This window comes from Neomonachus schauinslandi, chromosome 3 (assembly GCF_002201575.2).
Source record: "Neomonachus schauinslandi chromosome 3, ASM220157v2, whole genome shotgun sequence".
In the NCBI taxonomy this organism is placed as follows: domain Eukaryota; kingdom Metazoa; phylum Chordata; class Mammalia; order Carnivora; family Phocidae; genus Neomonachus; species Neomonachus schauinslandi.
Genome location: NC_058405.1, coordinates 184293944 through 184311178, shown reverse-complemented (window position 1 = coordinate 184311178; position 17235 = coordinate 184293944). Strand labels below are relative to the sequence as shown.

The window sequence follows — 17235 nt, the reverse complement described above, 5'->3', positions numbered from 1 at the left end:
TTTCCTTTCACAGCTGTCACCTACACATTTGGTAAGTAGGCCTTGTCACCCTTTATCTAAGTCATTAACAATGTTCAGCTGGGCTAGGACAAAGCCCAGTGGAAATCCACCAGAAATTTCTCTCCAGGGTGATGGCAATCCATTCTCTAGCACCCTATGGATAGGATAGCATTCAATTAGATGTAAATCACTACACCGAAACTCTAGCTCTGATCTTTTCACCGATTCCATGAAAACAGATCTGTACGATTATTCAACATCCAGTATATCCTCACGGTCATAAAGGAATAATTCTAATAGCTACTGTTTGCTGCACACATATTGTGTGGAGGCACAATAACCCTGGCATATTAGTATTATTACTCCCATCTTAACAGATGAAGAGCTTGAGATTAAATCCACAGCAGAGCTGGGAAATGAACCCAGGCGGCCACACGCTCTAAGTCCCCTCAGCTACTGGCATCTATGAGATTAATAGGACTGAACTTACTCTTCGTGAATCCATGCTGGCTGTGGGTACACGGTTTCCTTTCCAAAATGCTCAGAAATCATCTCTTTAGAAACACTTTCTAGAACCTTACACAGGTATAACATCGAGCTCCAAGCTCCACCAGCCTCTCTGGGGAATCTACCTTCTTTTACTCTGGAAAAATTGGAAATATATTTGTTGGCCTTCTGACGCCCCTCCCCATTCTCCTTAAGTCCTCAAAAAAGAAAACACTAACAACATTTGGTCACTAATCTACTATCTTAGTACACATTCATTCAAGCTACAAATCTTGGACACATTTAGAGCAGGTAGTTTTGGGTTTTTAAAAAAATATTTATTTAAGGAATCTCTGCACCCAACGTGGGGCTTGAACTCATGACCCCGAAATCAAGAGTCACACACTCTTCTGACCGAGCCAGTCCGGCGCCCCTGGAGCAGGTAGTTTTTAATTTCCTTTTGAGACTCAGCACCTGTTCCACAGACTCTAAATCCAGGTTTATGGATGAGCTGCATTTGTTTGAAAGTTTTTATGTGCAGAGTGCATTTTCTGGAGAGAAAGGTCCGGTCACGTTCTTCAAGGTTAGCTAGCGCAAGCCACGGATCTATCTTCCTTTTTCTAGGATACAAGCAGTCTCTCAAAGAGGACAGCAGGAAACCAGGACAGGAGAGTCCTCCCTCCCGGTCAGCACGTCTGGTGGGAGGCTCTGTCACTGTCACAGCTAACCCGGGTTCCCTCTAGGGAAGGTGGGGAGGGAAGGTCTGCCTGATAGGTCTGTCTGTCTGTCTCTCTCTCACACACTCTCTTGGTTTTGGGCTCTACTTGACTTTGTTTCTCACAGCGCTCTCTGTTCAGGGGCCTCTTGAAAGAGCTCCTCCCTTTCTGTGTCATCAGGAGCAGCTGAGACACACAAGCCAGGGCAGCTTCTCAACGCCGTCTCTTCCAGCGTCCATCCTGTGAATCCTGCACTGTGCTGCAAAGTTTCCCTTCCTCAGGCAGACCTACCTGCCAGGCGCTGGGTGCCCAGGCTCTCCCCCTCTGGCTAACGCGACCTGCCGGGGTTGCTTTGCCCACAGTGATTCCACCACCACCGCTTTCTCCTTGGTGAGAATGTAAGTCAAAGCAGCAGCCCTGACTGAGGGCTGATCCTGAAACTATCGGCGAGGCCAGTCAGGACTGTCAGACCCCGCGAATCGCGTTTCTGGCGGTGCTGACACGTCTCTCTCACCCGCTGGCCCGCTGGGGCAGGCGGTCCGATCGCGCTCGCACGCCGCCGCCGCCTCGCCCACAGTGAGCACCCTCAGCTCGTGCCTTGCTCTCCACACAGGGTCTCTCTCCGTAACAGGCCTGCTGCTTTACAATGGGGCACCCCCTTCCACTATATCCCAAGTAGGAGTCCTACCCCCAAAATGCAGTGACACAAAAGACATCACATTTGTTGCTCTGTTATAACCCCGAATTCAATCCATTTTGCTTTGGACGTTGACATAAAAATATCTGAGATCTTACCTAAGGCTTCTGATATCCTCTTTAATAATGGTTTCAGGAAAATAAATCCTTGGGCCCCTCTCACACTATTACCTCATTCTCGTTTCATGTGAAACCCTAATGGCCAGGTGCCCAGGTTTTCGTCCTGTTTTAAGGGTATTCATTCACTGTGAGGGACATATTTTACCCAGAGACCTAGGCGTGTGCTCATTATCTCAAGGGCTCTTTATCGTCATAATACTGAACCCTCATGAGAAAAGTGGCTACTTCTCACTAAAACAGTGTTCATGGTTTCTAAGCAAAGTAGTCCACAGGTTAGTATATTAAATTCTGATTAAAGTAGCAGTAAATATTCACTTATGAGGTCAGACATTTTATATAAGGGAATGTAACATCTAAAAGCTTACTTTCATTGTGAAGAACACGAATATAAATATTACCGCTTTATATACTGGAAACGGCATAGAACCTTGCAATGCAAAACGAAAATGTGCATGTTGTACAGTGGTATCGTACCATATGTGTATTTAGTTTATACAAATACACAACAGGGAGATAAGGTATACAGGGAAGGGCGGCGACATAACAATTTGGATAGTGCAGGTGATTCTGCTCCCTTTCCCCCAAGCATTTGATAAATAAGCTTTGGCACGAGCATGAGGTAGGAGAGCTAAGTCTATCATTCCCTTGGGCCTGTCCACAATGTGGAAATCTCTGTCCTGATTGTGGTTCTAGTATTTAAAGACATGCCTATTCCAAATTAGCATGGCCCTGAATAGAAGACAACTACTTTGTCCAGTGTTTAACCAAAGAAACTGCTGTAGTATGTTCCAACACAGGAGAAAAACCTGTTTGCTAGACGTACGTATAACAATACACCACACCTAATGGGTAATTTAACAGAAAAGTGTGCTTTTGCCCACACTGACCACGCTTTTAGATAGAGCTTACAATCTAACTCTTCCACCCTTTTTAAGCTGTGACTCTCTTGCATACACCTAAGTCACACGGACACACATAAAACGTATCTTCTCTCCTCCCACTAGAGGGCAGCCGTGTATAGACTTGGAGCTTAGAGGTTCAGGAAAAAAAAACAGCAAACCAGTTAATCAGACTTACAAGTGTATTTAGAATTCTATAGTTTTATGTTACCTTGAATGTGGCAAATGCATCTGAAGCTATGTCAAATGTTGACATTTCGACATATCTGAAGAAATCGTAAAATTGTTCTGACCACAAAATGATTTTTGCAAGTGGTTCATGTCTGATGCATTCTCTCAACATTATTCCACAATTTAGAGCTATTTCTGGAGATTCATACCTGCAAAAAGAAAAACAAACCATGATTGCTGTTTTAAAACTCCTCTAACACTGAAAAGTTCAAATTTTTAGAATAGGAAGTTTCAGATGTGTCCTAATTGACCAGAGAAGGTTACAAAAGGCATCCCTCTCAGAGGAGGGTCTGTGCTCAGGTTAATTTACTCTAGAGGGCGCACACATATTAGCTGGTGATAACTGCTTCAAACCAAAGAAAAATAACAATAAATAAACGTTCATAATTTATTAGCTAAAAGATTTGAGAAGTATTTAGGGTCTGAATTCCAAAAAGGGGCTAGATTTACGTGTGGTGCTCTCAAGACTTCAGAAAAACCAAAAGCTGAATCAAAAACCATTATGAAACAAAATTGTTTCCCAAATTCATAGTATCTAAACAGGGCTATCAAATATACAGCATTTATACTTCATTGTTTCAATTCAATACTCAAAACAGAACCTTCAAGACTCCGGGCAACATGAACCCTACAAAGTTAAAAAGCCTGATCCTGAGGAGGTCACAGAGCGCTTGTCAGGAGAGCCTGGAGGATTCTCGGACTCTCGCAGTGGGTGCCGGGGACGCCCCGGCATCAGTCATGCACACACGGCTGTGTCTCACCTCGGTCAGAAAGGAGCCCCATTTTCCTCTCAGCCGCGCTGCCTGCCCCCTTCTGCCGGCTGCCTAGCCTCGCGGACTGGCCTTGGCCCCTCCACCGCCTCTCGGGCCGCATGCACCGGCTCTGTGTCTTTCCCACCTACCGGCTCCTCAACCCTCCCGCATTCGTTGCATTTCCCAACGTTCTACTTGCAAAAGACCTCTTCCTGGCTAAAAGAAACTTCTCTCACCACATAAATTCTACTCCTTAGCGTCCCAACAGTGCCAACCTTTGCATCTCTGTCTCTGAAAAAGGAAAAGAAAAAGCTCTCTCAGTTCTCCTTTTTACCCCTCGCGAGGACTGTTCCTACTTCTTGCCTGGCTGAGGGCGTTCCTCCGTGGCCGCTGGCCTGCTAGTGATCGCCCGGACAATTTCACGGCTCCCATCATGACTCCACAGTTCCCTTACTCAGGTCTGCTCCTGAACTCTAGTTAGGCATTTTCTGTTGCCTCTGGACAACTTCAGTTAAGGGTCTACCATAAGCACTACATATCTAAATTCAAATCTCATCTTCCTCCGCAAAACAGTCACCCTCCCCTGCTTCCTCATTTCTATAATTTGGCGCCACGATTTTGTTTCAGATACCTGGGTCTAAAACAGGTCTTCCAGAACTTCCTCATCTGATAATGTAAGTGTTCTATACCTGTGCTGTCCACTGTGGTAGTTACTACTAGCCACACGTGGCTACTGAGCACTTGAAATTTGGCTAGCATGACTGAGGGATTGAATTCTAAATGTTACTTAATTTAAATGGATTTAAAACAAAATGATGGCGTGTGTTTAGTAGGTACTGCACTGGACAGAACAGTTCACACTTTCCCCCTTTCAGCACATCCAAACCTTCCCATCTTCGGTGTCACCACCACCCATCCTTTTTAAGACTTCTCTGAAATATTTTAGTTTCATTTCCTTTCATCCATCCCCACTGGGATTAACTCACATCTAGAGAAAAGCAGGAGCTCCCTAACCAGCATCTTTGTTTAAGCTGTGTCTTAACCATTTTACCCAACACACAAGGGTATCAACAGCATTTCTAGCTTAGGAGTTCAAAATGATTTCTACTTGCCAATCAAATAAAGACAAACTTCTGGGCTTAATGTCCAGGCTTCTCCTCATGAGATCTGTTCCTACCGTACAACGTCATCTTCCACTCGGCCATCCAGCACTCACTCCAATTATCTCCTTATTGCTGCCCATCACTATGTTCATTCCTGTCCCTGGACCCACTCTCTTTTTTTCTAACCATGCAAACTCCAAACCCTCTGGAACTCCAATCATTAGTCTCTCCTCTTTTATCAGCCCTTGCCTCATTGACTAAACATTTTATCCCCTGAAATCCTACAGTACTAATCATTCTCTAGCAGTGGTATCCCTCTGTCGTACACGGGTTCATCACAGAGCCTCAAGAAGTTCCAAATGACTCCCTCTGTATCATGTGCGGCCCAGCAACTAGAATGCTGACTGACGCTTTGGTCATGAAAATGTCTGCTCACAAAATGGCTGATCGTACCATTCACCACTGATCTTAATTTAATAAGCAGGAGACTAGAAAGACAAGGGTAAGACAGTTTGGTACAACAAGTTGGGCAGGTTTTGATGGTGGTTTGTCAAGCTTGTCTTAAATGATTAAGCCATAAACCATTGAGTACAGGGCAAACAGTTATGCTGCACAACCTGTTAGCACTAGAGTGGAAAACACATTAACATTCAAGTCACCAGAGGAAAAAACTACTCCCTCCAGATGTAGTCAAGCAGTAGCAACAAGATTATGTTCAAATGCACACAGACACCAGCAGCGTAAGTCCCCCGATGTCTAACAACAAAGTACTTCCAGCCTATGCAGGTGGTCATGTTGTACGTGAGCAGTCTAAACTCACGAACTAAGGCACAGAAATCTTAAAAGGTAGTTCACAAGGCTCTTTGGAGAAATGGCTGTTTCCAAGTCTGGGGTAGGAACCCGTACAAAATGAGCAAGGGACATCTTGTGCCAGAAAGCAAGGAAGCTATCAAAGACTAATGGGGTCTTGCCATAAGGACATGGGCACCAACCTGAAGGAGCTTCCCAATGGCCCAATGATGACACAATGTGGATACAAAAATCTGGACACAATGACTGCAATGGACTGAAACACATCAAATATGTTTTAAATCCAACCCCCCCCCCCCCCGCCGGCTGGAGTTCATAAAGACTTGCTCACCAATTTAAAAGAACAGAAGACAAAGGAACACACTAAATGAAACCACAGGGATGCAAAATCCAAAATATGTGATTTTTCTATAGAACAAATGACCCAGTTGCTTCAACAAAGAAAAAAGAAGGCATAAGAGTCATATGAACCAAATTCAGTTTGTGGACCTTGCTTAGAACTGGATTTAAACAAACTAACTGAAAAATGGCATTGTGTGTGTGAAAGTCTGGGGCATCTAAACACTGAGTATAAGATAACATTGGGTTTGTAAATGGTTATCACGACTATGGTAAAAAACAAATCCTCGGATGTATTATGTATAAAATCCTAGGGATGCATACTAAAGGACTGTTGTGTGTGAGGAGGGAAAGGAGGAGGCAAGGGCAATGAAGTAGGAGTGACAGAAGGTTAGTGACGGTCAGAGCTGGGGAAGGGGTAGGAAAAGGCTGGTTATTTTCTTCCCTCCAGCTTTCTGCACACTTTCCACTCTTAGGGCTAAAAAAGGATGGGGAGACCAACACCAGCTGCATTTTCATTTCTCCTCCTCTCTTCCCTCACTGAGTTTTCTGCTATGGCCCACTCATGTGAGAGCTCTCAATTTTTCTTTAAATTGTACCTTAAAATTCTGAATTCACATGATTTTAACAATGTTTATATCATACCTCTGGCTACTTTCAAGCGAAAATATAGGCAAACTAATTTATGGATTTTAATAACCACTGCTTTCTATGGAAAAGGAAATACTGTTTAAAAATACACAAAGGCATCTGGAAGGTGCTCTAAGAACACCAAAATTTCAAACTACTCACTACATGTTTACACACGCAACTCTGGATTGGTAACAACACAAAATTAGATGCCAAAAGTTCTGTATGGCAACATCTGAAGAAGCAACATAGATATTTAGAAATAGAAGGAAATAGAATGCTGGTATCAAACACATGCACTGACTCATGCTTTGTCTAAACAAGTTTGAACTTGGGGGAAGTGTTAAACCGCAGAGATATGAATCAGAGGGAGGCAAGCTATAAAGCGAGGGGTAGGAGAGCAAGCTGATTCACGCCAACAGTCATGCCAGTAAAACGCTTGTCCGCCAATTTAATAGAACAGCACCCAATGCCGGGACAAACAGACGCACACCAGACCCAGAGCTGGCAAACAAGTCCTGTGTGAAACAACAGGGGGTGACCTTGCCAATCAGGGAGGCTCACTATTGAGGGAGAAGAGGATTTGTTTTCAAGTTTTTAGGCTTTTTTGGTTTTGGTTTGTTTTTCAATACTAACAAACTACCATAAATGCCTGCTTATTAGTCCAGCTGTTACCTCCAGAAGATGCACTAAGTGGGTGAGCGAGCAGACACACACAGGTAAAAAGCAAAGGGCGGACTTCATAAACGTGTTCTTTGTTGATGGAACACAGGTAAGCTATACAGCACCCCAGCTCCATTTCCTAGGCAGCTTCTACTGCCTCACAGTGTGCATATCTGTCCAAAGAAGACGTCTTTAGACAAAGCATTTAACTGACAGTTCATATAAACTTTTAAAATCTGGAGACTAGAAGTAAGACCACAGAAGACTTTTTTTCCTTCAGTTGTATAGGATTTGAGAATTTAAGGGCTCACGATTCACCCACTTTTAAACTCCCATATGGGTATTTTCAAATTCAATTTACCTTACTGGCCGAATTTTAAGGAGGGAAATGTGTTTAAGATGTTTGGAAAAATTAGCTGACTAAACTATAGAGAAAATACTTTCCCACATTTACCATTCTGTCTTTGCCCAAGACCATCTTTCCTTTTTATTTTTCAACTGAGAATATAAATTTTGTTACATTGTACATACCCTTTCAATAACATGAACAAAATATTCTGTTGAGTGCAGATGTATTCAACAGTAGGAGTTCTTGTACCAATTTGTCTTCTGAGAATATTGTTGAAAATTTGAGCCACGTCTTTTTTGCCCTATTAGGAATACAATCATTAAAATGTTTACCCGACTAACCACCAAAAAGCCCATCCACCCTCCCAAGTAAACTCAAATTAAGGCATTGCATATTTGTAATTATGACTGAATATCTGACTTCAAAATGTTCACAGATATTAAATTTTCGTATTTATAATTCCAAATTCTAAGTTTTAATAGTATACTATTTTTAATATGAGCAGTACGTTCACAAAGTGAAATCTTACTACATATAATTTCAACCATTTCTAACCCTTAGAATCATGTGGACTCAGATATGAAAAATAAAACCTTGCTACATGCTTACAATGTTCAGGGATCCGATTCCTGCCCATATGGAACAAGCAGCCTCAAATAAAATGCTCGTGTTGTAAACAATATATATAATTTCCTTTTATAGTGATGGAAGGAAGAGAAGCTGCATAAGCTGCATTCTGCTAGTATAATAAAACTAAAAGAGTCCTGTAAGCAGCTGAGCTTTCATGGCAAATAGACATATCCCCCTATTAAGCTAGGTCTACTTCAGAGAGATTTTATATAGATTAATAATGAAGGCTCTAAGTACCACATGATGTAGCAGTTCAGAGGTCAGAATTATACAACTGTACTAAACAAAATAGAAGGACTTTACTGCTATACAGCGAACCTTATAATCAGAAAACTGCGCAAGAAATTAACAAATGGAAAACAAACCCATGGGATTTTTCAGAATGGCCACCTGGTGTGAGGCTGACAAGCCTGCAGGAGAGTGAGTGAAATGCTACTTTCCGGCGCCTGAGATCCCGGGGCCTGTGCTAGGTCAGGAGTGGCAATGGCAATCTCTAAGAACACATCTCAGTGGCACACACTGCTCTTACATTTAAGTCTCAAATGAATGTTAAATTCAGCGTCCGGGTTGGGGAATGAGATGGGTGGGCAAAGCAGAAGGAACTGGATGTTCCAGCGCATTCCCAACTTCACAGAGGAAAGAGAAATTGCTGTTGGTGGAATCTGATACACTATTAAAAATACATGAAATCATCTATATAAATGGAAATATCATTTTTATCTGTTCTACAGGATAGAAGTAAACTTTTATTATCCTTTATTATCAATATTATATTCAAGTTAACCTATGAACCACACCCTCCCATCGCTCTCCAACACTGAGTCTGATTATCCGTCTGCCATTCTCTCCTCTGATTTTTCAAGCACCTGCACAGACATCTAATTGATCACTCAGGACGATAAACGCTGGGCTTAAAACAAAGCACACCTATGACAAAGACTCAGAGGAACCTGCTCATAACCATGCCAGGGCCCTTCATTACCATATATATTTCTCAGACTTCCTTTCAGACTGGTATCAAGGAACCATTATTCTCACTGTTAAATTCACTAAATATCTAACTTGGCACGATTCAGCTGTATAAGCTTGGGCAATAATATCAAATGCCTACCAGGGCCAGGCAGGAGACACAGCTGGGTAAAGCAGGCCCTGGGACAGAAAAGCAAGCTGCTGTCTGTAGCACACCCCAGTGTGCCATGGGGTGGTAGGTGCTCTGTTCCAGCTGAGGGGCATGTAGGCCTACAGGCTCCATGTTGACAGCGTCAAAATTTTCAAGGGAAGCCAGAAATTCAAAACTGCGTATAAGGTCTCCTGCTATTTAACTGTTACCCTAATTTAAACATCTAAAAGCAGTGCCAAACAAACAGAACATATGATCTTCACTGTAATGAGTTCTTAGCAGGTTAGAAAAACAAAAAAACAAACCAAAACAAAACTGGATATCCCCTAAGATCTCCCTACCTCTAATGTTCTATGGTCTTCTTTAGATTGTTGACTCCTTGAGAATCCAAGGCCAGTGAATTATGTAAAAGGGCAGCTACTTATTAAATATAATGTAAACAAAAGGGCACAACGAATACCGAAGAAACTTCATACGCAGTGTGGTGAAAGAGGAGGCGACCTGGCCGCGGCCTGAGGCGGCCCTGAGCTCCTGCCCCGCTCTGCTAATTAGGCAGGCAGCCTGGGCACGCTTGCAGGTCAGCGACCCCTGAGCCAAGAGCCTGACAGGAATCTTAGGATCTTTCGGAGGAGAGAACACAAGGAAAAGGGCCATGAAGAAGGCACCGTTTTTGAAAAGTTTTGAAAATTGATTTCTTACCTCAAAGTCAATGAGCTGTAAATCAGCTACCAGGGTGCTCAGGAGCCCGCTGTTATACAGTTCTTGAGCGAGCTGTGCCACTGCTTCGGTCTGTGGCTCTTTTTCGTTTGTGCCATATAGGATTTCTTTCATGGCAACCAGATTTTTGGAAACTTCTTCTGTGGCCTGATTTTGGGGGAGAGGAGAAAAACTCCTTTAAAAAAACATATGACATGCGTCCAGTTGTTACATACCTTCTCTCTCGATTATATACCCACAGAGTGATGTAAAGACACAAAGGTGGACAAGCCCCGTCGAGGCCCTCGGGAGCTGAGCACGCGTGCGTAAGCACACGTGAGGACTGACACACGCGTTCCAGGGGGAAGGCCAGCAGATTCACAACATGTGCGCTTGACTGCTGAAAGCAGTGTTGTTATGGTAGAAACAGAACAGGGAGAGAAGGTTCAAGTCTACCTCCTCTGGGAGGGAAATGACATGGAAGAGGCCCCTAGGCCGACCCCAAGAACAGAGAGCCACGGACAAGCAAGGACGAGGGAAAGGGGGATTGAGGAAAAGGAATGGCATGAGGTGGGGATGAAGGAGGGGGAGAAGCACAGAGTCTGTCTGAGGAAAGACGTGGAGGGAACAAGGGAATGACAGCAGAAGGTGGCTTTGAATGCTGAGCTAAAATGTTAGCAATAATCATCGGAGAGCCTCCACTTCTGGCTAAGATAGAGGAACAAGAGCCAGATTTACCTTCCCCCATGAAAAAGACGACAAAAGAGGAGAAATGATATGAAACAATAAATTTTATTTATTTTATTTTTAAAGATTTTATTTATTTATTTGACAGAGACCGAGACAGCGAGAGCAGGAACACAAGCAGGGGGAGTGGGAGAGGGAGAAGCAGGCTTCCTGCTGAGCAGGGAGCCCGATGTGGAACTCGATCCCAGGACTCTGGGATCGTGACCTGAGCCGAAGGCAGACGCTTAATGACTGAGCCACCCAGGCGCCCGAAACAATAAATTTTAAACACTGAACTTCAGCCAGCACAGGACAGTGACCCCTGCGAGAAGGGGAAGAAATGAAGTGAAACTCACAACTGCCCCAGTGTCCTGCCTGGAGAAGGGTTTCTAGGCCCCAGCGCAGGGAGGGGGGGTCTCTAGAAGTTGAGGAGACAGAGCTGGGAATCTGCAGGGCAGAGTACCAGAGAGGAGAGAGGTGTGCAAAGACACACTGCTTCTTCAGCGGAGTACTGATAAGCCTGTGCACGTGAGGAACACACCCACAGTCAGGGAGCAGCCTGCCCATCTCTTGGCTTCTCCAGAAAACCTCCTCTCAGCTTCTTCAACTATTCTTTTACGAAAGGTAAGGCTAATGTTGCAATCCCCTCTAGGATGGAATGATGCAGAAGACACTAGACCACGACTTCCCCATAAATGTCACAAATGGTAATGTAGCCCGAGGCTACCATTAAGAATTTTTGCAATTAAATCATATAATTCACTTGAAGCCAGGTGTTTGAGTGACACTGCATGCAATGAAGGCCTTACCTCTTCTCACTATTTAACTGAACCTCGTTAACAGCCCATCGTTCAACACTGTGGACCTATTTCTGGATTCTGAAGGACATCCAACATACCAGCTATCACTCTCATATCTGCATTATCTGCAAATCTGATAGGTATACCTCCCACGGCCTCAATCATTAACCAAAACACCGAAAAGGAAATAATTCTGAACGGAACCTACCATTATGCCTTTGAATCATCATGCTCTTTTCATTAACCATCTACTAATAATCTTTGGGCATGGTCTCTCAGCCACTTACATATAAACCTATTCCCAAATCATGTTCAAAAGGCTTTTTGTTAAATACTTGGATAAAATAACATTTGACCCTTGAACAAGGGTCTGAACTGTGCTAGTCCGCTTATACACGCATTTTTTACAGGACAGTACTAGAAATGTATTTGCTCTTCCTTATGATTCTCTCAACGACATTTTCCTTCCTCTAGCTGACTTTAAGAATACAGCATACGATACATATAACGTACAAAATGTGGTAACTCGATGTTATCAGCAAGGCTTACGGTCAGCTGTAGGCTACTAGTAGTTAAATTCTGGGGGAGTCAAAAGTTTTATGTGGATTTTTGACTGTGTGGGGGGTCGGCACCCCTTGACCCTCTTACCCCCGTGTTGTTCGAGGGTCAGCTGGATACTATTTCTTCCACATTTCCTGAATATAAGACAATGAAATTAAGTTAATTTGGTATGACCTTTTTCCTAAGCCTATGCTGATTTTTACTGACTCCGACTTTCTTTTCTAAATGTTTAAGATCATCCTACTAATCTTATGCAGAACTTCTTCAGTATCAGTGGTCCACAGAATCTTTACCTTCTCCGGTCAGCTGTTACTGCCCTATTCTGTGAATGCCTTAGATTTCTGACAGCAGCTCATCATCCCATATACCAAGTTTAAGTTCCCCAAAATGTACTTTTTGGGGGCCAGTAGATAAAATCATTTATCAAGAGAAAATGCTCTCTTAAAAGCTAATTACATGTGTTACTTCTGTAATTTCATTTTATTAATCTTTATTCTTAAGATGATTTTCTCTGACAGGGAAGAGCCTGGCATTTAGTGCATTGCCTGAGTTTATTATCCGTTGATTTTATACTAGTGACCCTAAGTAGTAGGCCTCAGCCCCCTGTGCGTTTCTGGCTAGATCACCATTTTGAGGCTCTTGGCAACCTTTCATATGCCTCAGCTTACATATGCTCTTCTTTGAAATCATGATATGATTTTAGATTTGAATTCAGACCATACCCTATGCTCTCTCTGACAGCAAAAGATGAATAAGAAGGGAGGGGGGTGATAGCTAAAAGGTATGAGGTTTCTTTTTGAAGTGATGAAATGTTCCAAAATTGACTATGGTTATGGTTGCACATTATCTGTGAATAAACTAAAAATCACTGAAATGTACACTTTGGGTGAATTATGTGAGTTATCTCAATAAAGATATTAAAAACAACAACAATAGGAAGGAGAGAGGCAAGGAAATAGAAAGCAACTTACGGTATTTCTCAGATGAAAGGCAACCTGGACCCACATGTAAAGCCCTCTTCTTCCCTCTCAGAAGACACTGTCACCTATATTATGGGTTGGAGGGGGGACACCCATGGCATTCCCATATCTGCTAACCACTGTACTCGTCTGCTTATGTGGATGCTTCTGGATTCCACTCACCCTCTGGATTTCTGAGGAACTCACTCGTCCGTTTTCTCACCTCCTTCTATCATACAGCCAACTCCCTCTCACTTGATTTTTCCTTCCAATCAGTTTTAAATATGATCAAGACTCCCATTAACAAAATCAAACAAGCTCTCCCTTGGCTAATGCCATAGCCCCCTCCCGGCTACTGCCCACCTGTAAACAAACCTCTAAAAAGCATCCACCTGTGTGTACTATAGTCCACATCTCCTTCCCGGTCCCTCCCAGCCCAATCCCGCCCAGCCCAATCCCATTGGGCTTCTCCACCTAGCACTTCACAGCTTTTAGCCAGTCACCAAAGACCTGCCTGCCAGGAAATACAATTCTCTGTCTTTAGTACATGTTAGCTCTTGGCAGCATCTGAAGGTGTTGATTACACCCTTCTTTTAAAACTGCTCCTCCCTTGTTCTCTGTGACTCACCACCACCCTAATTTTTCCTGCCTGTCTCCTTGGTTGCTCCTTTGGCCTCCTTCTTGGCTCATCCCTCTTGACACGGCCATTTAAATATTGGGAATTCCTCAAGGCAGGGTACAAGGCCTATTCTTCTCATTCTATCATCTCTCCCAAAGTGATGTCATCCACACCCACAGCTTTAATTAACACCTCAATGCAGATACCTCACAGATTCCTATCTCTAATCCAGTTCTCTTATTAGTACATTCAGCAGCCTATCTGAAATGTCTCCACTTGAATGTCTCAAGGTACCTCAAACCTAATGCAACTGAAAACAGAACTCATGATCTTGCCCTAATGCCTGATACTCTTCCCTTGTTCTCTATTTCAGGGAGTGATACCACTACTGATGCTCTTATGCATGCTGGAAACTCAGAAGCCATCCTCAACCCTTCCCTCTTTCTCACCCCACCCCAATATCTAATTCATCATCATGTCTCCCAAATCCATCCATTTATCCCCATCCCCCCCCTCCCCCCACCCCCCTCAGGGTCCGCAATCAGAGTCCACACAATTCTTGCCCGGACCACTCTAAGTAGCCCACTGACTGATTTCCCTGAATTCCCTATAACCCATTCTCCACATCACAACTAGAATGATCCTTTCTTAATACAAATACGATTGTCATGACTTCTGCTTCAAAAATGCTCCAATTACCTATTACTCTTGGGATGGAGAAAATTTCTTAACATGGCCCCTAAGACCCTGCATGGTCTGACCCTCCCTGTCTAACCTTACTCTTACAGTTCCTCCCCCACCATCTCTATGCCACTCCTCTGGTCACACTGGTATCCTTTCAGGATCCCCGCATATGTGGCCTCCTAGGCCCACGCCCTGCCCCCACCTCTTGGCCAACTCACATTCTTCCTTCATCTCTCAGCTCAATGATCACTTCCTCAGAGGAGTCTTTTCTCGTTAAATTCACCACCACCACATGCTTCTTTTCTCACAGTTGTATGTAATTCAGCTTTTCCTTGTGATTTCTAATTAATGTGTTCCCTTCTACTCCATCAGTGGCCCAGCGCTGGCAGGTACACTATACATGCTTGATGAATGGTTGAAAATCAGTAATCTTGAGCACCAGGATATAAAAAAAAATCCAGATGAAAACTGGATGTAGGAAAATGTGATGTTACCACACCATGAAGGCAAGGAATTCCTAAAAAACATAGTGATCCAAGAAAGGCAATCTACCTGACCGAGCTACAGGAGTGAGCAATGAAAACAAATCCCTGTGTTCTCACAGAGAACAGTCTGGAAGAAGACACCCCAAACTGAGCATAGTCTGCCTATGAGGACAGGGAAGAAGAATACTTTCACTTTTCACTCTACTTCAGAATTGTATGTTTTACAATTTACATTTTACTTTTACATCCAAGCTTAGTTGCCACCTACAGAGGATAATCAGCAGCATGATATAAAAAAACTAAAACTCATCAACCTTATTATTTATTAGCAGTCCTGATACATGAGAGAGATTAAGTTCATATTTCAACTGATGACTTACAATTTTATGCATATTTCAACTATTTGTGTGATTTCTGTTCCCCATTATATGGATAATTACAAGTTGATTAAACAAAACCTTAAAAAAAAAAAAAAAGATGTCCAAATTTTCCTAAAAGATCATCAGAAAACCTTGGGCACCTGGGTGGCTCAGTCGGTTAAGTGTCTGCCTTCATCTCAGGTCATGATCCCAGGGTCCTGGGATCGAGTCCCACATTGGGCTCCCTGCTCAGCACGGAGTCTGCTTCTCCCTCTTCCCCTCCCCGCTGCTTGTGATCTCCCTCACTCTCTCTCTCAAGTAAATAAATAAAATTTAAAAAAAAAAAAGATCAGAAAACCTTAAGAAGTATTTCACCAGCAAAGGTGATGCGGCAAGTGTTTACTGAATGAAGATAGCATACAGAACAAATAAACTTGTCTGTTCTTGTGTAGGTTTGGCTTGGCGCCCTTTATCGGCATTCACATCTGGGAGCCTGCCTAGTCCCCCATCTCTGGCCTGCTGGCATTAAGTCAACATGTTCTCTGCCTCTCTGACCACATCCTCCTTATTGCACCTCCCTGTCTGTCCCTTCACACCTACCGAGTAAGGGAGTCACACTTACTGCTTCTCCAAGCACGATACCCTTTCAAGCTGCTGAGACCATTGTATCACCTCATCCATGGGGCTCCTTAATGACCATGTTACCTGTCCCACTAAGACTGCTCGTTTCAGTGCTGTGCATGCCCACAGCAACGGATCTCTTGTTCCCCTAAATAATGCTGGATGTCCTTCACTGAAACTTTCTCTACTTCAGCTTCCAGGGTTCTGAACACTGTAGAGAAAGTGCTGGAAACCTGTGTACACTTAGTCTGCTAACATTCATGATGTTCGACAGCCTTCAATCCAGTCAGAAACATTTCTTCCAACTGCATTATTTCCAACCAGTAACGCCTAGTAGCAGATGCTTCAAAATTGCTCCATTTTCCTCAAGAGACTTCAGTGTCTCTCTCTCTGCTCCCTATCTGAACATCTTGCTTCACTCTTTCCATGTTGAGATAAGACTTCATAATGAAAACACCCTCAACTTCTCCATCCATCTTGATGTACTTCTGCCATCCTCCATCCCAACCCTGGACACATACCAGAATCACTTGGGGGACTTTTAAAAAAGATGCCCAATCCCCTCAAGAGACTTATTAATGACAAAAGGAAAAACAGTACTTTCACATGCAGACACCATCATAACCATGTGACAGAAGTAAGTGAATGGTAACGGGACCATTGACCTCACATGCCTCCTGGCACCGCCAAGTGTACAGCATTACTTCTGTGATTTTCTTGCCAAAAAGGCATCACCTGCATTGAATCATGAAGAAACATCAGCCAAACCCAAACTAAGCAACAGTCTACAAAACAACTGGCCAGTACTCTTCAAAAGTGTCAAGGTCATGGGAGTCAATGGAAGACTGGGACACTGTTCCAGATTAAAGGAGAATTAAGGAGATGTGACAAATAAATGCAATGTGTCATCCTGAACTGGATCCTGGGCCAGAAAAAGGACATGAGTAGAACAACTGATGAATCTGAGAGAGACCCATGGATTAGTTAATATTATCATATAAATGTCAGTTTCCTGATTCTGATCATTAGACTGGTTATGAAAAATGTTAACATTTGGGGAAGCTGGGAGAAAAGAAAGAAACTCTTTCTGCAATCATTTTATAAGTCTAAAAAGTTCACCTACTCTCTTATTTTGCTTTTTCTTCACAGGTGAGAGGCAGCCCTCCTGAGTTCCTAGGCTG

The 17235-nt window shown here is 43.2% G+C and overlaps 1 protein-coding gene across 4 annotated transcripts in view; it reads right to left on the bottom strand.

The window, feature by feature from the left end:
• Positions 1–17235, bottom strand: part of CAB39 (calcium binding protein 39) — an 85928-nt gene that overhangs the window by 14880 nt on the left and 53813 nt on the right. For 3 of the 4 annotated variants that reach the window (XM_021690370.2, XM_021690373.2, XM_021690371.2), the window contains 3 exons: positions 10244–10408; positions 7977–8095; positions 3129–3297 (listed from right to left, as the gene is read on the bottom strand). In XM_021690370.2, the coding sequence (XP_021546045.1) occupies positions 3129–3297; positions 7977–8095; positions 10244–10408 (453 nt within the window). Of the gene's footprint in view, positions 1–3128; positions 3298–7976; positions 8096–10243; positions 10409–12414; positions 12452–17235 lie in introns of those variants that run through there. The other variant, XM_021690372.2, reaches the window with a different exon arrangement.